This window comes from Zea mays, chromosome 1 (genome assembly GCF_902167145.1).
Source record: "Zea mays cultivar B73 chromosome 1, Zm-B73-REFERENCE-NAM-5.0, whole genome shotgun sequence".
Lineage (NCBI taxonomy): Eukaryota > Viridiplantae > Streptophyta > Magnoliopsida > Poales > Poaceae > Zea > Zea mays.
The window spans coordinates 302,181,007-302,203,946 of NC_050096.1; the positions used below are offsets into that span (position 1 = coordinate 302,181,007).

Sequence of the window (22,940 nt, forward strand, 5' to 3'; positions counted from 1 at the left end):
CGGCGTGAAGCTACTAACTTCCGAGAACCTACTAACTTCCGAGAGGCTTCTTTGGCTGTAGGAAGTTAGCTAACTTCCTATAGGGCTCTAGGAAGTTAAGCTAACTTCCGACAAAAAAATTCCGAGAGCCAAACTTCCAACGGGATGGCTTAACTTCTGAGAGTTTAGCTAACTTCCTAGAGTTTAGGGCTAACTTCCTAGGGTTTAGGCTCTAGGAAGTTCACTATTTTGGTGTAGTGATTCTTGGGACATGGACGGAATTTCCCCCCTACGGGAGGAAGGATGCAAGGTCGTTCTCTAACTTATAGGGAGCAAGGATGCGAAGTTGTTCTCTAACTTGGAATTCTCCGTCGACATGTATAGTAAAATAAGGGATATATTAGGTTCACATAGACCTTTGATGCACATAATATATATAATGTTGGATCTTTTATGGGCTGACCAATTTAATCAATAAACTCTATGGTGTGTAATTGTGGACAATACCAATAGTACCATATTGGAATTCCAAGGGTCGTTGGATTGACTTATATGGTGGGAATTATTCCACTTAATTTGAGAAGTCAAGAAACGAACAAGGGCGTGCCACACGCGCGCGCCCGCGCCGCCGCTGTCGGCCGCGCCGGACTCGGGCTTGGGCCGGGCGTGGCGTGGCATGGCGAGGCAGACGGGGGCGGGCGTGGCGTGGTGTGGTTGTGTTAATTTTTAGCACTCATTAACCACGGGAGTTTCAACTCCGGGTTAAACCTTTCAGTTGCCCGTCTCTTGAACAGCCGCATGCGAGACCCTTCTCCTTCAGCTTCTCTTCCGCGAAAGGTTAAAAGGGGAGAACTCATGTCGCTTGGGTACGAGTGCAGAACTATTTCAAAATCACAGTCTAGCAGCAAGTACTAGTATTCCTATCTCGTAACTCTGCGCGCACAGATGAGCGAGAGGACGGGTGCCTCCGAAGCCCTTGCCGTTCGAGACCTTGCACGGGGATCGGCAATTAGATTTTTGAGGAGCGTCTACGCGACTGCCCGAACATCATGGCATGACAAGATAAGTTGGACAAGGACCAGGATCCTTGGAGCGCATGGGAGGGTATGATCATTTCAGTTCCTTATAGTTTTACGTTTTCCAGATTATATATGTTTCATACGTTCATCTCTACTATTTTGTATGTAGCCATGAATTTATCCAATCTGTTCTGTCATATCATATCATGACATTTCTAATGCCTGTTCATGCTAATAATATACCAAATCTGTTTGTTTTAATTTTACAGTCATGCTATTTATGTTGATATCTATTTATTTTCAGTTGTTCTGTCATGATGCATGTACCATGTTTATATGCTTATTATATTTATATGATTCATATGTTTTATGTTCTCATGTTCTATATTGTTATGGATATATTTAACATCATGATTTCTATGATTAATCATCTTTTATATGTCATCATCATAATGTTAATTTATGGAATTAAAATGATATGAAAAATGACTATTTTTCTAACAATCCAAAAACCTAATGTTAGGCATTTTCTGTCAGAGTTTTTGCTGCTGTGTTAAAGCCTGATCCTTTTGATGGTAATAACTTATTGATTTGGAAAGCTAAGATGGAATTTTGGCTTACTGCAATGTCTTGTTATTATGCCGCTGAGGGCAAGCCTGTCAACTTACCTCCTGAGGATGAGGCTAAGTTTAAGGCTGATGACAACCTCTTTCGAGGAGCAGTGATTAGCGCACTTGATACAAAATTCTAGAAAAGCTATATTATCCTTCCTACAGGGAAAGAGCTGTGGGATGCACTTGTTGGAAAGTTTGGAGTTACTGACGCTGGTAGCGAACTGTATCTCATGGAGCAGCTGTATGACTACAAGATGGTTGAGAACCGATCTGTAGTGGAACAGGCTCATGAGTTTTAGGCACTAGCTAAGGAACTTGAGCTTTTTCCTTGTCCTTTGCCTGACAAATTTATGGCTGGCGGTTTAATCGCCAAGTTGCCACCTTCTCGGAAGGACTTTGCTACCTCTCTCAAACATAAGAGACAAGAGTTCAATGTGGAAGAGCTCATTGGTACTCTTGATGTTGAGGAAAGGGCTGAAACAAAGGACAATGGAAAAGGTGTTGAGACCTCTACTGCTAATGTGGTGCAAAAGAGAAACTTCTGCAAGTTTAACAAGAAGAAAAACCAGAACAAACAAGAGAACACAAATAAACCTGTTCAAACAACACAGTTTAAAAAAAAGAAGAAGAACAATAACAAGGGAAAGGGAGGATGCTTTGTTTGTGGCAGTGATCAACATTGGGCTAGAGAGTGCCCTGATCGCAAGTTCACACAGGACAAGAAATTAGCTAATGTTGTAACCACTGAAACTGGAGATGGAACATCTGGGTATGGTAATTCTTTATCGTATGTTCTTTCAGTTTGTAATTCACCTGAGTGGTGGATGGATAGTGGTGCAAATATTCATGTCTGTGCTGATGTCTCTATGTTCTCTTCCTACCAAGTCGGGAGGTCTGGCGCCTTGTTAATGGGAAATGGGTCGCGTGCTCATGTTCTTGGTGTTGGTACGGTCATTCTGAAGTTTACTTCGAGAAAGACGGTGCCGATGAAGAGCGTGCAACATGTGCCCTCTATCAAGAAGAATCTCGTTAGTGCTTCTATGCTATGTCGAGATGGATACAAAGTTGTTCTTGAGTCAAATAAATGTGTTGTGTCGAAACATGGTACTTTTGTTGGTAAAGGATATGACCGTGGAGGCTTGTTCCGCTTATCACTGCATGATGTGTGTAATAAAATGGTGAATTCTGTTAATTTTTCCGATGAGTCAGATTTATGACATTCATGTTTTTGTCATGCAAGCTTTGGTTATCTTATGCGGTTAGCAAATCTAAATCTAATTCCTAAATTTAACTTGGTCAAAAAGTCTAAGTGCCATGTGTGTGTTGAATCAAAACAACCCCGCAAGCTTCACAAGGCTGTTGAGGCGAGGAATTTGGCACCTCTAGAACTTGTTCATTCCGATCTGTGCGAGATGAATGGAATTTTGACAAAATGTGGTAAAAGATGTTTTCTCACTTTTATAAATGACTCCACTAGATTTTTCTATGTGTATCTCTTAAAAACAAAAGATGAAGCGTTTAATTATTTTAAGACCTATAAAGCTGAAGTTGAGAACCAACTTGAGAGGAAAATAAAACGGTTAAGGTTCGATCGAGGTGGAGAATATTTCTCTAATGTTTTCGATGAGTTTTGCGTAGAACATGGGATTGTTCATGAGAGGACACCACCATTCTCACCACAATCCAATGGGATTGCTGAAAGGAAAAACCGCACTCTAACAGGTTTGGTGAATGCCATGTTGAGTACAGCGGGATTATCCAAGGCATGGTGGGGTGAGGCAATTTTGACGGCGTGTCATGTCCTGAACAGAGTTCCAACAAAGAATAAAGAGATCACACCATTTAAGGAATGGGAAAAGAGAAGATTAAATATCTCATATTTGCGCACTTGGGGTTGCATGGCTAAAGTGAATGTGCCAATCAACAACAAGCGCAAACTTAGGACTAAAACTGTTGATTGTATATTCCTTGGGTACTCTTTTCACAGCACTGGGTATAGGTTCTTAATTATAAAATCTGATGTGCCTGATATGTATGTTGATACTATCATGGAATCAAGAGACACAACATTTTTTGAGAATGAGTTTCCCATGAAGAATACACCTAGTGATACAAGTCATGAGACTATAATTCCCCATGAGCACGAACTGTCTATTCCTATAGATCATGTTGAGGATCCTCATGTGCACATCCCTGAGGAGGATGACACTATAGTCACTCGAAAGAGCAAGAGATAGAGGGTTGCAAAATCCTTTGGTAATGACTTTATAGTATACCGTGTGGAATACACACCAACTACCATTAGTGAGGCATATTCCTCTCCTGATGCTGACTTATGGAAGGAAGCAGTAAGGAGTGAGATGGAATCTCTTATGTCTAATGGAACTTGGGAGGTCGTTGACCGTCCTTATGGTTGTCAACCTATAGGCTGCAAATGGATCTTCAAGAAAAAGCTTAGGCCTGATGGTACAATCAAAAGGTACAAGGCAAGGCTTGTGGCCAAAGGATATACCCAAAAAGAGGGTGAAGATTTCTTTGATACCTACTCACCAGTTGCTCAATTGACTACAATTCGCACATTAATAGCTGTGGCAGCCTCTTATGGTCTTATCATTCATCAGATGGATGTTAAGACAGCTTTCCTAAATGGAGAGTTGGATGAGGAGATCTACATGGATCAGCCAGAAGGGTTCATTGCGGATGGTCAAGAGAACAAGGTGTGCAGGTTGATAAAATTGTTGTATGACCTAAAACAAGCACCTAAGCAATGCTATGAAAAGTTTGATAATACTCTTACAACTACTGGTTTTGCTGTAAATGAAGCTGACACGTGTGTATATTATCGGTATGGTGGGGGTGAGTCTGTTATGCTGTGCCTTTATGTTGATGACATCTTGATCTTTGGATCAAATCTCAATGTGATTGAGGAAGTTAAAAATCTTCTATCGAGCAATTTCGAAATGAAAGATTTGGGAGAAGCTGATGTCATTCTAAACATCAAGCTTGTTAGATAAGGTGATGATGGAGTAACTTTGTTACAATCTCATTATGTGGAAAAGGTATTGAGTCGCTTTGGTTTTAGTGACTATGATCCTGCTCCAACACCTTATGACCCTAGCATGCTATTGAGAAAGAATCGAAGAATAGCAAGGGATCAATTGGCATACTCCCAGATCATTGGCTCGCTCATGTACCTTGCAAGTGCAACAAGACCGGACATCTCATATGCTGTGAGTAAGCTGAGTCGGTTTGTGTCAAAACCAGGAGATGATCACTGGCGTGCTCTTGAGAGAGTGTTGCGGTATTTGAAAGGTACTATGACATACGATATTCATTATACTGGAAACCCAAAAGTGCTGGAAGGCTATTGTGATGCCAACTGGATTTCTGATGCTGATGAGCTTTATGCCACAAGCGGATATGTGTTTCTATTTGGAGGTGGCGCTGTTTCTTGGAAGTCTTGCAAGCAGACTATCTTAACGAAGTCTACAATGGAAGTAGATCTCGTAGCATTAGACACTGCTAGGGCTGAGGCCGAGTGGCTTCGTGATTTCCTATTGGATTTACTGGTAGTTGAAAAACCGATACCGACTATTTCCATGAACTGTGACAACCAAACGGTGATTACAAAGGTTAACAGTTCTAGGAATAACATGAAGTCTACAAGGCATGTTAAGAGGAGATTAAAATCTGTCAGAAAGCTGAAAAACTCTGGAGTTATAGCGATGGATTATGTCCACACATCAAATAATCTGGCAGATCAATTCACTAAGGGTCTGTCACGCAATGTGATAGAAAGTGTATCGAGAGAAATGGGTATGAGACCCATTTGAAATCTACTATAGCGGTAACCTGCTCTATGTGATCGGAGATCCCGTGAAGTAGAGTGGAGAAACAAGCTAGGAGTAGGTTGTGAGGAAAGATCCCTTCCTTAACTCATTTCTGATGCACATCTTTCCTATCTGTAAGACAGGATGGTATTTACCTTAATGTATTCCAAGAGTCTTATAAAGGTGAGATGTTGTCCTACAGAACATCTTCTGAGGAATACACCTATATGAGTCAGACTGCTGGTCACAGTCTATGGGACTTGGGTAATCCCTAAATACTCATGAAAGGCACTGAAGTGTGATTTATATGCTTCTAAACAGCGGGGATGCCTTTTTGCAGCCTAGTACCAGCAAAGGATTTGAGCGAATCTCATCTCACACAAAACTGTCAATTCAAGGCTTAGTCCATTATTCAGTTGTGAATGAGTGAAACTCTTATTCTAGATGGATGTTCAACTTAACAGTCTCCATCGAAACACTGGTATATCAAAGAATTGTGATTCTGATACTTCATTACAAATCCTAGAGTTTGGTGGGGATTGTTGCATCTTTTATGGGCTTGACCCATTTAATCAATAAACTCCATGATGTGTAATTGTGGACAATACCAATAGTATCATATTGGAATTCCAAGGGTTGTTGGCTTGACTTATATGGTGGGAATTATTCCACTTAATTTGAGAAGTCAAGAAACGAAGAAGGACATGCCACATGTGTGTGCCGCCGCCGCCGGCCGGGTCGGGCTCGGGCCGGGCGTGGCGGGACAGGCAGGCGGCGAGCGGGCGTGGTTGTGTTAATTTTTACCGCGGGAGTTTCAACTCCGGGTTAAACCTTTCAGTTGATGTTTATGTTTACAGTAATATACCAAATCTGTTTGTTTTAATTTTACAGTCATGCTGTTTATGTTGCTATCTATTTATTTTCAGTTGTTCCGTTATAATGCATGTACCATATTTATATGCTTATTATATTTATATGATTCATATGTTTTATGTTCTCATGTTTCATATTGTTATGGATATATTTGACATCATGATTTCTATGATTAATCATCTTTTTATATGTCGTCATCATAATATTAATTTATAAAATTAAAATGATATGGAAAATACCTATTTTTTCTAACATATACCAAATCACAACTATTGTAACATTCTCTATTATATTTCCTTTCTGTATTGAAAAAAAGGAAAAAGTAAGTATGGTACGAGAAATCTAGGATTTAACATATTAATTTATATTTCTTTTTGCTAAAATATACAAGACGGGAAGACATGTACGAGAAATCTAGGATTTAACATATACACTAAAAATTATACGTGCATGTCATATGCTCTTGTTTGTTGTCAATTTCTGCGCGACCACTTTTGCACTCGTGGTCTTGTTCTTAATTTTTATTACTACTAAAAACGAAAATGAAAAAGCAAAAATACACTACACTCCCAAGGTCCCAAGCGCCAGCGGCCAAGACTGGCGACACACGCGTTGCAGTTGCACCACCGTTGAAATCTGAAAGAGGCAGGCAGGCAGCGTACTTGTCCCTGCGATGCGACGCGGTGCTGTGAGCCTGTCATCCTGTGAACGAGGCTGCTCCTCGTCGCCCCAAATCGCCCAAAACCCCTCCCAAACCCCTCATCCACCCGCGCTGTATAAATCCCTGCGCTCCTCCGTCCGCCCTCTCAACGCCATCCGTTCCATTTCTTATCCCCTCCCCTCCGGTCCTCCCCCTCCCCCCGATGGCGTCCCTCACGCTCCCAGCACTCGCTCTCGCCCTCTCTAACCCCGGCGCCGTCCGCCTACGCGCCGCGGCCTTCCGCTGCTGGGCGCTCCGGCGGCGCGGCTGGGCGGCGGCGGGCGCCCTGGCCTCGCCCAACTCCGTGCTTAGCGAGCATGCCTTCAAGCGGCTCCAGCTCGGGAGCGACGACGAGGACGGGGAAGGGCCGTACGGGAGCGACGCCGACGAGGGGTTCGAGGCGGGGGAGGGGGACAACGAGGAGCTCGCCATTGCCAGGCTCGGCCTGCCCGACGAGCTCGTCGCCACGCTCGAGAAGCGCGGGATTACGCACCTGTTCCCCATCCAGGTGAATGAACCGTTGCGCTCCCTCTCTCTCTCTCTCTCTCGATTTACTTGGCTCGTTTGCTTGTAACTGCGCGGCTAAGCGGGCAACATCCAACAGTATTGGCTGTCGGGAGGAGATTGGGAAGGGGAGAGCGGGTGTTCAATTTGGGGAATTGGGTTAATGCTTTTGAAATTCGTGGCGCTGACCTTGCTTATTGCCAATCAATTTTGAGGCGCTTGTTTTCAGGGAAACATAACGACACAATAAGAGGAGCGTGACTATTTTAGTGCAATGGTGACATTAGGACCATTGTGTATCCCCAGCGGGATTAGTCCTTAGGCCCTGTTTGGGAACAAAGTTTTTGAAAACCACAGTTTTTGAAATACTACAGTATACTTTAGTAATGACAATACCGCAGTTTACAATACCACAATTTTGAAAACTGAGGTTCAGACCTAAGTTTAGAATATCTTAAAACAACTATAGTATTTGCAATACTTCAGTTTTGAAAACAGAGATTTTAGTCAGCTTACCAAACACCATTCCGTATATAATACTGCAGTATTTGAGAATACTACAGTATTCTTCCAAAACTGTGAAAAAATTTCACCCCCAAACACCCCCTTAGTTTCTTACTGGCACTAGGCTACTACTAGCAGTCTAACACGTACCCCTACACTCGTTTGAACCAAATTTAGTGGGTCTTGTTTGTTTCGGCTTATGGCCGGATTCTGGCCGACATAATTAGTTTCTAGCAGTCAAACGCTCCCCTTCTCGGTCTACTTTTGTGAAAATCTTCCAAACCAACGTGAATGTAGAAACCGCCGAGCAGTTGCAACGGGAGAAATCCGCCACTTTCTAAACCCTAATATATGCAAACCCCTTCATCTTCCTCCGCACGCAGCCTTCGTGATATCTAGATTCCCGTGACAGCTAGATTATCTAAGAATACAGATTGGCCCCACCTAACTCTTCTATTTAATACACTTCCAACCCAGGATTAGGATTAGAGTTTCACATATTCCAACTTTTACTTTAGCATCTACTTTAGTAATTATAATATGCTGAAGCTTTCTTGGTTTCTAAGCCTGCTACTAATATATATACCCAATTCTGCCATGGTTTTTTGAGATGCTTGATGAAATAGAAATCTGCCCCAAACCTCGTGTCTATCTCTAACACAGTTTCAGTTGCATGTTATGTGTCACATGTTTTTACTGAGCTCAGTAGTACATGTTTGGGTCTTAATTGTTGTTGTATCTTGCTCATTTGCCACGACCTCCTCCAGAGGGCTGTGTTGATTCCCGCTCTCGAGGGCCGTGACCTGATTGCTAGAGCAAAGACTGGAACTGGAAAGACACTGGCCTTTGGCATACCCATGATCAAGCAATTAATCGAGCAAGACGATGGTCGGATTACAAGGTACACATTCATCTTTCTATGCAGCTTCACTGGAGTCAGTTGATAATTGACAGGCACATTGACTGTCTCCTTTACCTTTTCACAGGAGAGGTCGTACTCCTCGGGTTCTGGTTCTAGCACCTACCAGAGAGTTAGCCAAACAAGTCGAGAAGGAAATAAAGGAATCAGCACCCAAGCTCGGCACAGTGTGTGTTTATGGCGGCGTCTCATATAATGTCCAGCAGAATGCACTCTCTCGTGGTGTCGATGTTGTTGTTGGAACACCTGGCCGCATAATCGATTTGATAAATGGCGGAAGCCTCCAGTTGGGAGAAGTTCAGTATTTGGTCCTGGATGAGGCTGACCAAATGCTCGCAGTGGGGTTTGAGGAAGATGTGGAAACAATATTACAACAGCTTCCTGCAGGCAGGCAAAGCATGTTGTTCTCTGCGACGATGCCTAGCTGGGTGAAGAAACTGTCCAGACGGTACTTGAACAACCCTTTGACGATTGACTTGGTATGGCTTCGAGTCCTTCACTGTCCATTGCTGTTATTCACCCTGTTCTTTTGTTACACAGTTGGACAAAGATAAACTTATGTCATCTAGTATATAATATTCTATGAGAGCATCCTTACATGTGGTCGCAGATATCATTTTAACTTGGTCATAATTTATGGTCGTCGTGCATGCTATTTGATAAATATTCTGGTCTAAAAACTTGGACAAACAACCCACATGGTTATTTCTGTTGCGCCATGTCCCAGCTGAAAGTATTGGGTTTAATTCTTGCTCATGGCACATAGAGACAAACCACAATAAATTAGCTAATAGCTATTTCCTTTTTCATGAAACTCTCTGTAGGAGTAAAGAATGACTTTTACTGCTAGTATATATTGTTTGCTTCATTGTGCAATGCTGACTAGCACTTTGTTAGGACACATATGTCACAACAACAATTTATTCATGCCCATGCTGGTTTTGGACTCTAGATATTTATCAATACAGTGCCATAGGGGATGCTAAGAGTGTTCTTGAGCTGTTATTTGCACTTTCACTTGAAGGCACATGTTGATTCCTTGTGAGACAATTGTGGCACCTGTGTCTGGATATGGTTTACGTCTACCTATTTTTATGTCCTAATACACTATTGTCTCTTCATGTGTTAAGGTTGGTGATCAAGATGAAAAGCTTGCTGAAGGAATCAAACTCTATGCTATCCCACTCACAACAACATCAAAGCGTACCGTTCTTAGTGATCTAATCACGGTATGTTAATGCTGCTCTTTTTAGCAGCTTTTTCTCTCCCCTCTTCTCACCTTTCGGTTTAACTTTAGCCAGCCCCTTGGATAATGGTAAATGCCTAAATGGTGCCGGCAGCTAGCACATGCATGTTTTATTTGAATCAACATAACCATAACCATAAACACATAGGTGCTGTTTGGTTCACGTATTGTAACGTAAATGACAACAGTAATGATTTACACTCAAGTGACAACAGTAATAAGTTTGAATAGACCGGTATCAATTTTTAGTGTGGTATCTGATTACGGTTAGACTTAAACAAACATGGTTTAATGTTATCTGTTACCATTCACGTTACAAATATGTGAACCAAACAGCACCATAGGTTTATCTTTTACTCTTGGTATATATATTACTTTTCAATGAATACCATTTCTAATTTCCTTGAATACTTTGGTAACTGCATTCATTTCAGCTTGGTTTAAGCTGAAAAATCGTGATATTGCAGTCTCTGTTTAGCAGTTACAAGTTACATTTTGTCACTTCTATCCTAACTCTGTGGGGGTTCAAACTGCAAATGGTTGATGCTTCTGAAACTGGGTGTTGGCTCTTAGTGTTCTCAAAAAGGATTTGTGCCATTTGTTTTCTTATAGTTTCTGATGCTTGTAAATTAGGACTTCGATGATCATGGTGCCGTTGTTCCTATCAATATTTTGTTGGTGTTTAGTTTCATCATTTCGATTTCGTGAGAGTTTGCCTTTCTCTTGGGATCTGAAAACTTATAAGATCATGAAATGTCACAGTTGATACAGTTATGTTGTTGTATAATTTTACTTTGTTCTGATTGAGAACCCAATTCTATCCATGTATCTGACATGCATATTAACATTTTAAGGGCTCATGGTTTTGCTCAGACTTGGTCACTTTCACATATCTATTGCATGAGATAAGTTGTTTTTATTAATTAGTGTCAATGCTAATCTATATATTTTGTTGCCAGGTTTATGCAAAGGGTGGGAAAACCATAGTTTTCACTCGTACAAAGAAAGATGCAGATGAGGTATCATTGGCACTGACAAACAGTATTGCTTCTGAGGCACTTCATGGTGATATTTCACAGCATCAGCGTGAGAGGACACTAAATGGATTCCGTCAAGGGAAATTTACTGTTCTAGTAGCAACAGATGTTGCTGCCCGTGGTCTTGATATACCAAATGTTGATCTGGTGGGTTTACAATCCTCTTCACTTCACTTGATTCTAGATACTGTAATTATGTAAACACCTTTCCAAACACGTGTTAATTCATTATCGTGGAGATGTGATGGTTAGCTTAACTATGTCTAACAACTTCTGCTTGCCAAATTATTATCACACATTCTGCTAGAGAAGGTAATCAACAAAATTTTTAAGTTTAAGACTCTTTTATATTATAGCGCTAAATAAGTTATTATATCTTCAAACAATGTACTTCACTTTCTTTTTACCTGGCCATTTAGGAATTTAGCAATTAAGGTTTTCATCTTGGCACTAAACAATTTCAAGTGTTCTTCTGTATTTTAGTTTGGCATGCATTGGGTTTTATACTGGAACATATTACTTTTCATCACTTTGGTATGTCTCATAGTTTCCTGTATGATGTCTTGGGCTGGTTAATCTTGTGTTTTTTTTATATTGTGTTTTGTCACTTCATTTTAACTTGTTAAGTGCATTATTGAGAGGCTTCATTTTTGCATACAGATTATCCATTATGAATTGCCAAATGATCCAGAAACTTTTGTCCATCGTTCTGGACGCACTGGACGTGCTGGGAAAGCAGGAACTGCAATCTTGATGTTTACCAGCAGCCAGAAAAGGACAGTTAAGTCACTTGAGCGTGATGTTGGTTGCAACTTTGAGTTTATAAGCCCTCCGTCCATAGAAGAAGTGCTGGAGTCATCTGCTGAGCATGTCATTGCTACATTGCGAGGTGTGCACCCAGAATCAACTAAATACTTTCTTGGGGCTGCTGAGAAATTAACAGAAGAATTGGGACCTCATGCTCTTGCTTCTGCACTGGCACATCTGAGTGGATTTTCTCAGCCACCTTCGTCACGTTCTCTCATCAGTCATGAGCAGGTAAGAAGTGACAATGAAATTACATTTGCATTGTTTTATATTATACCTATCATTGAGGTCAACTACTTTCCACATCTGTTCTGCCATCGATTTGAATATTTGATCCTGCTATTTCTGGCTTCCGTTTTCTAGATGTGAAAAATTATCTGGTTGATGCTAATATGCTATATGACTATTAATACCAACACTAGCACTTTTTTCCTATAATGAAAACAGGTCATCAAGCAATCATCTAGAAAACCTCCATAGCTTTTGTTGTGCATTTGTCTTTTCTTGTGGTTTCGTTCTTAAGGAGGGCGCTCTCAGATCCTTTCTCTCTCTCTCTATTAAAATGCAGGGATGGGTGACGTTGCAACTAACTAGAGAACAGGGATTTGGCAGAGGCTTCTTTTCTCCTAGATCTGTTACTGGTTTTCTATCTGATGTTTGTTCAGCTGCTGCAGATGAAGTTGGCAAAATATACCTAACAGCAGATGAGAACGTGAGTTTTTGCCTGACTATAGTAAATTGTTCCCCATTGAAACTGTAAAGATGGTGTCCCTTACTACTTCCTCTGCATGCATATCTTCACCATAATGTGCATTGAATCTAGTTAAAGTGCAGGGCACTAGCGAGATGGTTTTCTTGTATAAAAACTGCCTTGTTCGGCGCGTCTACACTACACTCCTTGTGTTTCTTTATTCGCATTGGTTTGCTCTTGCCCTTTATTAGTGCAAAGCTGGGCATGATTTCCAATCTGATTTTGGCTACAGTCATGAAATGGAATTCTTTTATGTTGTGGTGTCAGTTAGTGACAAAACATAGTGCCACAGTTAGTAGGATACAACTTTATTTGGCTACGGCTATGCTGGTTGGGGTTATTTTTAAAATCCTATGGAGCACAAATTTGTTTGGATGTGGCATCTGGAACAATTAATTGTACTGATATTTGTCTACAATTTTGCAAGAAGGGAATTGTATGCATACTAATAAACCAAGACTGTAGTGCGGAATATATTTTATGCTATTACCCTAGTCCTGATGATTTTTCCCTGTTGATTTATACAATGCTGATCATATCAGGTCCAAGGAGCAGTCTTCGATTTACCTGAGGAAATTGCAAAGGACCTGCTTACTATGGAGCTCCCCCCAGGAAACACATTAACCAAAATTTCCAAGGTGATTTTTGCAGCTCATCTTCTCAAGTTAGTTATGGATAATTCGTTGTCATGAAATATACACAGGTGTTTATCTTGATGGCTTATCATGCTATACATTACAACATGTTTTAAAACTGCTGTCTGAGCTGAAAATGAAATAGAACTCTAGTCTATCGCTATTTTGATCTACCTTTTTTTCCCTGCTGTGTTTATCTCCAACCAAGCCTGCTTAAATCACATTAATTCCATAGTGCCTAATATTTGGACTGTATTATTTCAAAACGTGATTTTTGGTTTTCTGAGAGTCAGTGGTGACTGTCATTCTTTCCTGCCTTCAGCTGCCTGCGTTGCAAGACGATGGCCCTGCTACTGATAGCTACGGTCGCTTTTCAAACGACCGAGGTTCCAGGAACAACAGGCGTTCTAGGGGTGGCGGCGCTTCAAGAGGCCGGGGTGGTTGGGACACTGACGGCGAGGACCGATTCCGCCGTGGTGGTAGGAGCTTGAGGTCTGACAATGACAGTTGGTCAGATGATGACTGGTCAGGCGGTGGGAGAAAATCAAACCGTTCCTCATCATTCGGTAGCCGCTCATCATCCTACAGCAGCCGTGGCTCACCATCCTTCGGTGGCCGCTCATCATCCTTCGGCGGTAGGGAGAGGTAAGCTTCGCCTGATTTTTGCAATACAATGTAGCTAAGTTAGCAATTGTAGGCATATGGAATGCTGACAGGTGAAGTAGTCCGTTTACAACGTATGACGATTTTTTCTGGTGCTAATGCTTAGTCTCCCCCTTATTTACAGCAACAGAAGCTTCAGCGGTGCTTGTTTCAACTGCGGCGAATCCGGCCACCGCGCAACGGACTGCCCAAACAAGTAGTAAGATGGAAGAGATGGCGCGGTCTCCCCTTGCCGCACGGGGTCGATGATCCTGATTGGCCGGAGCATCAATCAGGATGCACGCAGAGCGAAATCCCAAAGCCCACTCCACCTGCTGATCGGTGTACTACGCCCGACACCCAGCCGACGTTATTACTGGCTACAGTTTTGCGTGGTCGTCTGGCGTCGGAAAACAGAGGAAGGTTTTGGCATCCTGACTACAGTTACTACATCAAGCGGAGTTCCTTCAGCTTATTCATGTCACACGGACACTACTCTACACTACAGGGATATGTTAGTATTTCTTTTTTTATATGTATTTTTTTTGTGGTGCTCTTGATTTGAGGATCTCGGTATAACTGTAACCACACGCACTGGTTACGGTTGCTTCTGCTTCACAATCGCTGGCGACGGTTGGATTCTTTGAATGTTATAGATCTGTATGCTGTCTTGCTTCGGACGTGAACTTCCATCCCTAGATTAGCCCCCCTTTCGCTTCTTTTGGCACAGAAAATACTACCAGACTTCGTTGCGTTAGATAAAAAAGGGGGGTTGGTTACGCTACCCCGACCCGGGTTGCTCTGGCAGCTCGTCCTCCTGATCTGACCTTGCAGGAACACGGGTTAGTCAACGCGGTCGCAGCGCACGGCACGACTGCAGGGAGAAAGTAAAAATAATAAACCATCCAGGGGTGCAACATGGTAGTCGGTGGTTGGCCGTCGAGGCGAAACAGCCAGCCAGACCCCACCCACCCCCGGTGGATGCGTCGCAGCGTGGTGTGTTGTACATGTACTAGATGGAATGCGGGGAGTTTGACAGCGTGGGGAGCTTCTGGTATTCAGAACTCACGGCCGATGGAGTGGGTGGCGAATGCTATACCGAACGATCCTGCATGCAGATAGTATCAAAAAAGACCTGAGCATGAGACTATTCCCGTCAGGCGTGAGGTCAAGGTCCATGTCCCGGCCAGGCCTGTGTACATACCCGCTCCCAAAAAAAAAAAAACTCATCTGACCTGGCATTGCATTGTGTTTTTGCACGCGGCTGGCTGACCTTGCCTAACCAGCCAGCCAGCCAGTCCGTCGTCTTGCAGTCTTGCTCTTATGGCCCATGGATAATCCCGTGCGCGTCTATACAGAACAAGGAACGCGGGCAGGCGGCACGGCAGCCGTATGTGTCATGTGTGGCGTTGACTTGCTAGATGTGTGCCGTTGCCTGCAAGACACGTGGTGATCGTAGCGTTCCTCGGGATCGTACCGGACCACGCACGAACGAACGCCGTCTAGTCCATAGAATCATAAAATAATAGGCGCTGCCAGCAGAGCCTATAGACCACACCATTAGATCGTAAAGGCCGAGCCGTTACACCCTGCCGAATCGGCTAGTAGTACTTATTAACGGTAGTGACACACGTATATCATATGTACTGTACTAGTACTAATAATAATAATCTGATTGCTTCGTTGGCAAGTTGTAATCGTGGAAGTGTACGTGTGTTCAGATTCCAACGTGCCTTGAGATGAGATTACTATTTGGTTTGACTATATATCAGCAACACGTTAACGTACGTAGCGTCGATCTGCAGCAGTGCCGCTGGCAGACCAGACACGTCCATTTTTTTTTGTGTGTGTATGTGCATGCAAGGCGGCAGTAGCGTGAAGCGAGCACTGCAGTATGCAGCCACCGAGACCGAGTCGATTGCCTCTCATCATTGGCTAATCATTCGTCGAGCATATGTGATGCTGCTGAGACTAGACGCCATGAAACAGATGGGGGTGTTGAATGGTTTTGCACGCGATGCAAGCGCCTAGTTGGCTAGCATAGCCTAGTTGGCTGCCTGACAGCAAGCGGTAGCCAGCTAGCTAGCTAGCTAGGGAGCGAATAATAGTCATAATCTGACTTAGTGAGAGCATATGTAGGACCAAAGCAGGTCTGGTTTTTGACCAAACAAAGAGGTCCTAGGCGACGCGGGTGCTGGCATCTCATTGTCAATTCGTTCCATTTGGTCCCTCGTGTGCATCTGCCTGTCGGGGCATGCGATGCGATGCGACATGCGACAAAAGGGGGTATATGCCCAAAAAGAAAAAGAAAAATTAGAACCATCTCACGATTTTCAGTATTCAACAAACACACGGTTCGTATGTTTATTACGTATTGTCTACACAGAAACTCGCAACGAATTGCGCAGATAATCGGAAACATTCTGCCCAAACATTTAATCGCACCTACCTGTCCGTGCAGTAAGAAAAAAGGAAACAAAATCCACCAGGATTGGCAGGAGGGTGAGGCTGGCTGGCTGGCAGCGGATTTTTGGAGAATCCAGAAAGCGCAGGGCGTGGTGGTGGAGATGATCGTATCACGTGAGGGAGGGGTCAGATCCTGTCCCATCCAACGGTCCTTTCGCCGTCCGTACACCACACCACCACAAGGGATGGGATAGTACTACTATAAACAACGTTAATCATGAACTGCGAAATGCCAATGTTATATTTTGTAGAGTACGTACTGTACGTACGTTCGATGCGAGTAAAAACACAGTTGACTTTTTCAAAGAGATTAAGTACTAACTACGGTACGATGGAGTAACACCCATAGCAATAGCAATACCCCGTCTGCCAGCCATTCATCATGGGTTGGTGGACCCACCCACCCCGGAACGGCGCGTGCTGTTAAACGCTCACACTTCTTGCGTGCAAAAAACAGAGACGGGGGAAGGGGAAAGCGTAGCGGGCCTTCGTCGTGCGTGGACTGACGTCTGCGTCGTGGATTAATTAATTAATAAAAGTGGTATTAAGCTTCCAATAACATTGTCCTACTACATAAAAGTGCTGACCCAGTGACCCTTTCTGTTTTCATTCATACCTTAAAAAAATCAATTAGACATAAACCAACGATAGACTAATGGTAAATATATATATATATATATATATAGTAACTCAAATAGTGTAAGCATGGATGCTTCATTGTTCATATTTAAAGCGCTGATTCACGATCGAGTACGAGTTACTTAAACTAGAAATGAGCTAGCTAGCTAGCTAGTTTGTGTTCTGAACTTGACCGCTAAGCTATAGTGGCCTGCCAGGTTATATAACGGTTTACTCGTTGCGTCAAATAAACGAGAGTGCTAAAATTCCAACCCATCCATCCGCCTAGCCAAAAAAAAAAAAAAAAATCGGGGAGGTCGATTTGTGGAAGCAAAACGTCCAAGAAAGCATAAAGCCGCCCACCCTCCGCTCTCCCACTCCAAACATCTCCCCTGCCCTTCCCCTCGCGCAGCCAAAAAAAAACCAAAACGCCTCCTCCGCTTCGTCTCCTCCCTCCCCCTCGCCGCCGCGACTCCCGCCACCAGCCCACCACACTATTAATTCTGCCCCTCCCCCTTCGTCCTCTTCCACGTCCACAACTCCCATCCCACGTCGCAGAGCCGTTCCTGTCTGCGCCTCCTCCCTAGACACGCGACGCAGAGCATATATATAGCAGCAGGGGCAGGGGCAAGGACGAAGGGACGAAAGAGCCGTCGCCGCCGCCGCGCCGCCATGTCCGTCCGCGTGGCGTCCGTGCCGTACCTGGAGCAGATGGCGCGGTGGGAGCGGCAGGTGGAGCGGCGGCAGCTGTTCCTCCGCAGCTACCACTTCTCGCGCGACGCCGACGCGGCGGCGGCGCTCCCCCCGCGCGCCCGCGCCAGGCGCGTCGTCTGGGCGGGGATGCGCCGCCTGCGCCGCGCAGCCGCCACGGGCCTCCGCCGCCTCCGCGCGCGCCTCCGCCTCTGCTTCGGCTGGGCCGCCCGCCGCCGCTCTTCCTCCCGCTACGGCCGCCTCTCCGGCGCCGGCAGGCCCCGCGCCGCCGCCGCCGCCGGTGCCGCCGAGTCTGCATGCTTCTGGTAGGACTGCACTGCACAAGGTTTCGAAGCGTTCTTTGCTTCGTCTCCCTTGGTTGGCGTGCGTGCGTGCGTGTGTGTGAAAGTGAGAAGGTGAGCTTACTTTAGACATGGATTAGCCGGTGCGTGTGTTGTTTGTTTGTTTGTTTGATAACTTGGACTGCTGCTCCGTGGAGTGGAGTTGAGTGCCTAATTAAATTAGAATGAATGAATCGTCTAGTAGTAATTTTGGTTTTTTGCTCGAACAAAGTGTCTGTCTGTAAGGCTTTCTCCAGCAGGATTCGTAAAGGGGCTCGCATCCTCAATTTACGTATTGTACCGATCCCAGCAGCATGCGTATATGGTATCGCATAATTGGAGGCCTGGCTTCAGCATGCGCAAATCCACACTTCTCTCTCCTCCTCGCATATTCTGGATAACTGCGATATGGCCGGAAACAGCAATACGAGGCCGGATAAGAGAGCTGCTGGAGCACTCCAGTTAAATGCACAGACGCAGCGGCTCACGGACTCCCTAAATACGCATTCGCATCCGAATGTCACCGGAGAAAGCCTAAACCCTCCTCTCTGCCCTTTGTCCTCGCGAATTGCAACTGCGACTGCAAATGGAGGGTTCCCGTGTCAGTGAGGTGTGTTGCGATGCTTGAGCTTGTGATGGGACGGCACGAAACGAAAGCCAATCATGCAGACAGGATGTCCACCTTGCAGTCGCAGTCGCACTCGCAGGGAGACCGAGAGCGCCCAGAAACCAACAAGTCCAAGCTCCCCATCAGGTTCAGGCCCCAGCTTTATTTCAAGCGCGTGTCGCGGTCAAAAGACCAGCGGCCAGCGCGCAGCAGGATTTCCATTCCTTGCGACGCAGCGAGGGCGATGCAGTGCAGCGGCTCTTTTCTTTATTTCTTTTCCCAAGCCAGCATCTCCCTTCCAAGAACCACCCCGCATTATCTGCTGCCGTCAGATCCCCGCATCTGGTCGTCGTCCGGTGCCATCTTAAAACCGCATTTATGGTTTTTTTTTTTTTTTTGCATTGCAGATGTACTCCTGTCCAGCAACACTGGGCAGCCCCACAGCTAGTGGGTCGGCTCAGTCCAAGCCCATCGTCATGCCCTAAAGCACGATGTGTCTTTGTTAGGCTATGCCGGTCTAAGCCCGACCCATATATTCGAACACATAAAATCAAAATGTTACACCCACTTAAAGTCCATAACCTACTAAATTAAAGATATTAAATAATTCTAACATCATCTGACCACATAAACTATAAATAACACAACAATATAAGGTTGATAGGTTACTAAATTAAAGAAATTAAACAACTTAGGTTTAATTATGTCGTGCTGGCCCATCTGTGCAGGCCGTGTCAAAGGTAACAGACCAGAATTTAAGGCTCAACTCAGACCCGCCTTCGAGCCGTGCTATCTCGGTCCGTATTACTTCGTGTCGGGTCGTACTTTAGACTCCTATTTTCGTGCCGTGCTCGTGCTGGCCCAAAAAAAAAAAAAAACTCTGGCCATATTCGCAGCACTACCCACCGCCACCCAGCAGACGAGACGGCCTTGCGTTGGCCGTCACGATCTTCTCCTGCCGTGCTCAGTTTCTCGCTTCTCCCTTCTCTCGTCTGTACGGGACGTGTCGTGCCGTCTGTGTTTGATTTCAAACGGCGACACCACAAAAGCTGGCACAATTCTAGAAGCGCTGAGCTCAGAAGATATAGCTTTGTAGAAAAAGAAGAAGAAGAAAAGGAAGCAATGATGGGAGCCAGGCCGAGACAGAATTCGAATCCGAAAGGTAGCTACTGCATAGAACTGCCTTGGGGACGGACGGCTTTGAATTGAATTTGATAGAGTTTGCGCGCGGGTCACAAACAAACAGAGAATAAGATACCTCCTCCTCCTCCTCATCGCTTTTGTGATGCACGTTAATTAGTACTCCCTCCGTTTCTTTTTATTAGTCGCTGGATAGTGCAATTTTGTACTATACAGCGACTAATAAAAAGAAACGGAGGGAGTAACCTTTTGGGTGAGAGAACGGCATGCAGCTGCCCGCTACGTAGGCGCAAATGGGAACGAAAATTTAGATAGAATTCCATCAGACATGCATGGGCTGATCGCACGGAAGAAACACAAGTGCACCAAGACAGATAGAAAAAGTCGAACATGTAATCCGTAAAGAGCTGCTTACCAGTCACAGGGTTTTATAGTTTTTGGTGTACATGTGTATGTCACAAGACATCCAGAACCATATCTACAGCCTCAACTCCACTGGCCCATAGTTTAAACATAGACCACTATCAAATACCATCTCCATCTACAGTTGGATTCTAGAATACATGGCAATGAGAGGAACTAAAAGATGGGCTTGCTATCACCAGCGGCCCATGTTGACATGGCATGGAGCCCAGCCCAGTCCAGCCCAGCCCGGTGGTTCCGCACCTGCCCATTGCCATTGTCTGCACCCTCGCAAAAGCAATCACATCACATTCAGGGCAGACCTGGGGATCGTCGCATCGATCGCGGTCAACCTCACCTCTTCCGGCCCACCTTCCTTCCCCCTCTTTGCCAGAAAATGGAGCAAGCCAGGATACTGGAATCCATGCTGCACACCATACTCCACAATGTGTAGAAAAAAAACGCAAAAAAAAAAACAACCCTAGAGCTCGATCAGTCCCGAACGAGTGCAAAAAAAAAAAAAAAAAAAAGAGTATCTATAAAAGTTTGGATGTGGCCGTTTGAAGCCGACAATACCATCTAAAAATAAGAGTCTAAGCCACGCCACGACATGACTTGAATAACCGTGACATATTGTGCTTTAAACTTAGATACGGTAGCCACACGGATTTAAACTTAGATACGGTAGCCACACGGATACGACTAAATGGGTCATGCTTACGACATAAAGAGACACGAATAAGAAACAAACATTTAAATGGTTATTCTATATTCTAATATTTTTTATATTTTCATAAAAGATATATAAAACATTCATCCTTATATTTATCTTAATAGAATACATATTTTTATTAAAAATCTCTCTATACATAGTAATTTGCATTCCATTCATCTTAAAATTGCATGTGCCATGGTGTGGATTAGGGTAGGAGTAGGACCACTTTTTGTACATTTCGGGTTAACACGGTATAACCTAAAAGTTTTTAGGCTTTTTTGGTCTAAACCTGTTTGGCACGAAGTATGATGGGCTCGAGCCGGTCCGATCCAGCCCAATTTCCAGCACTAGATATAAGTATGGGGTAAATTTATACCTATCGGGGCTAGTTTTGGACCCACAAAACCGGATGAGATTGAAAGAGCTAGAGTCTCACTCTTATTCCTAGCTCCACGAAATTATTTTTTGTCGTAGGTATGAATAATATGAGATAGTAATATCTATTCCCATAACTATGTACGTACCGACCGCCGGCTAGCAAGTGGCAGTGGGCAATTTGTCACCTGCACGTCCAGAGTTCGTCAGGTGTATATTTATTGGTCCACGACCAGTCGACCACGCACCATCAATCTGCAAATACAAGAAGAAGAAGAAAAATGCATGCATGGTTCAGCTTGTCCAAGTGAGAGAGCTCATCGCTGGTGGAAACAACAGCGCGGGGCAAGTTCTGAGGACACTGAGCAGTGACCACACATCATCTCTGGTTGTGCCGTCTCCAAAAGCAAGCTTCTATAGGATGGGACGCCACGCTACCGCTGTCAAGTGGAGTAACTCGCACAACATCACCCCGCTAATCTACTGATGGTCTCTCAAATCTACTGCCTTTGACAAAAAGAAAATGTTCAGAGATTAGCTCTGTGCAGTGCTTCCCCCTCTGTTCAGGTTTCCTTTTGCAGCTGGAAGATGGAACGGCGACTTCGCATGCATGGCCCACGAAAACTACAGCCTCTCTAGTATAAATGTCCAGAAAGCACGTGACCCGTTAGCCCGACACGAAGCACGATTTTTAGCACGACACGAGCCCGGCCCGGCACGAAATGAAGCGGGCCCGGGCTTAGCCCGGCCCGAATAGCGTGCCGGGCTCGACAGGAATTTGAGCCTGTTGGGCTAGCTCGAGCACGGCCCGTTATCAGCCGGGCTTTTAAACCGGCCCGTTCAACAAATGCACCTGGGACCTGGACTGCTTACGCTAACGCTATGCACGCGGACGGCCCAGCCCAACTAAGCGCAGGCGCGCTGCTACTGTAGGCCGCAAATCCCGTATAAGTCACACGGCTTGCGCGAGCGCGACCGGCAACCCTAACTCTAACGCACTCTCCTCCCTCCCACCTGCGTCTTCGTGCGGCGGCCGCGGCTCTCTGTCTCGCGGCGTCGGCGACTCGGTCTCGGGCGCGGCACTCGGCTGCTCCCTCCTCCCGGTGCTCCCTGCTCGGTTGCTCCCTCATCCCGGTGGTCCCTGGCTGGCTAGCTCCCTGCTCGGCTGCTCCATCCACCCGGCGCTCCCTGCTCCCTCGATCCCTCCTCCTCCCGGCGCTCCTGGTCCCTCGGTCCCTCCGGCGGTGCGGCGCCCTCCTCGTCGACCAGCTCGCACGTTAGCTTCCCCGCCAACGGGTAGAAGTGGTGTAGCGCGGCGGCGAGGGAGTCCCTGAACCGTGGCAGCTCGCCCAGCGTGAAGTCGGAGACGTCGAGCAGGTCGGCCCTGTTGTAGAAGAACAGGCGCTGTACGGGCGGGATGACTGGCTGCAATGGTGTTTTGCTCTGGATGACTGGCTTCGTGGTCTGTGACTCTCTGTACCGGTGTCCGATTTACTCTAAAAATAATCGCATGTTAGCAGCCAGAC

At 45.0% G+C, this 22,940-nt stretch overlaps 2 protein-coding genes across 2 annotated transcripts; both read left to right on the forward strand.

Moving 5' to 3' along the window:
* Window positions 1-7,204: 7,204 nt before the first annotated feature.
* On the forward strand, window positions 7,205-14,677 carry RH3B (DEAD-box ATP-dependent RNA helicase 3B, chloroplastic). The gene is made up of 10 exons (NM_001137187.1): window positions 7,205-7,523; window positions 8,791-8,924; window positions 9,010-9,421; window positions 10,073-10,171; window positions 11,148-11,372; window positions 11,886-12,263; window positions 12,601-12,744; window positions 13,326-13,421; window positions 13,741-14,063; window positions 14,206-14,677. Exons 2-10 carry the CDS (start codon window positions 8,881-8,883, stop codon window positions 14,279-14,281), a joined length of 1,797 nt encoding a protein of 598 aa, NP_001130659.1. The 5' UTR covers window positions 7,205-7,523; window positions 8,791-8,880; the 3' UTR covers window positions 14,282-14,677.
* Window positions 14,678-17,676: 2,999 nt separating this feature from the next.
* Window positions 17,677-18,394, forward strand: LOC100275098 (uncharacterized). Its single transcript, NM_001176994.2, has one exon. It carries the CDS (start codon window positions 17,817-17,819, stop codon window positions 18,162-18,164), a length of 348 nt encoding a protein of 115 aa, NP_001170465.2. The 5' UTR covers window positions 17,677-17,816; the 3' UTR covers window positions 18,165-18,394.
* The last annotated feature ends 4,546 nt before the right edge of the window (window positions 18,395-22,940 follow it).

Coding starts and splice junctions, on each gene's coding strand:
- RH3B (NM_001137187.1), top strand. CDS start 8,881: ATGATCAAGCAATTAATCGAGCAAGACGATGGTCGGATTACAAG. Junction 8,925..9,009: donor GACGATGGTCGGATTACAAG/GTACACATTCAT, acceptor ACCTTTTCACAG/GAGAGGTCGTACTCCTCGGG. Junction 14,064..14,205: donor TCCTTCGGCGGTAGGGAGAG/GTAAGCTTCGCC, acceptor CCTTATTTACAG/CAACAGAAGCTTCAGCGGTG.
- LOC100275098 (NM_001176994.2), top strand. CDS start 17,817: ATGTCCGTCCGCGTGGCGTCCGTGCCGTACCTGGAGCAGATGGCGCGG.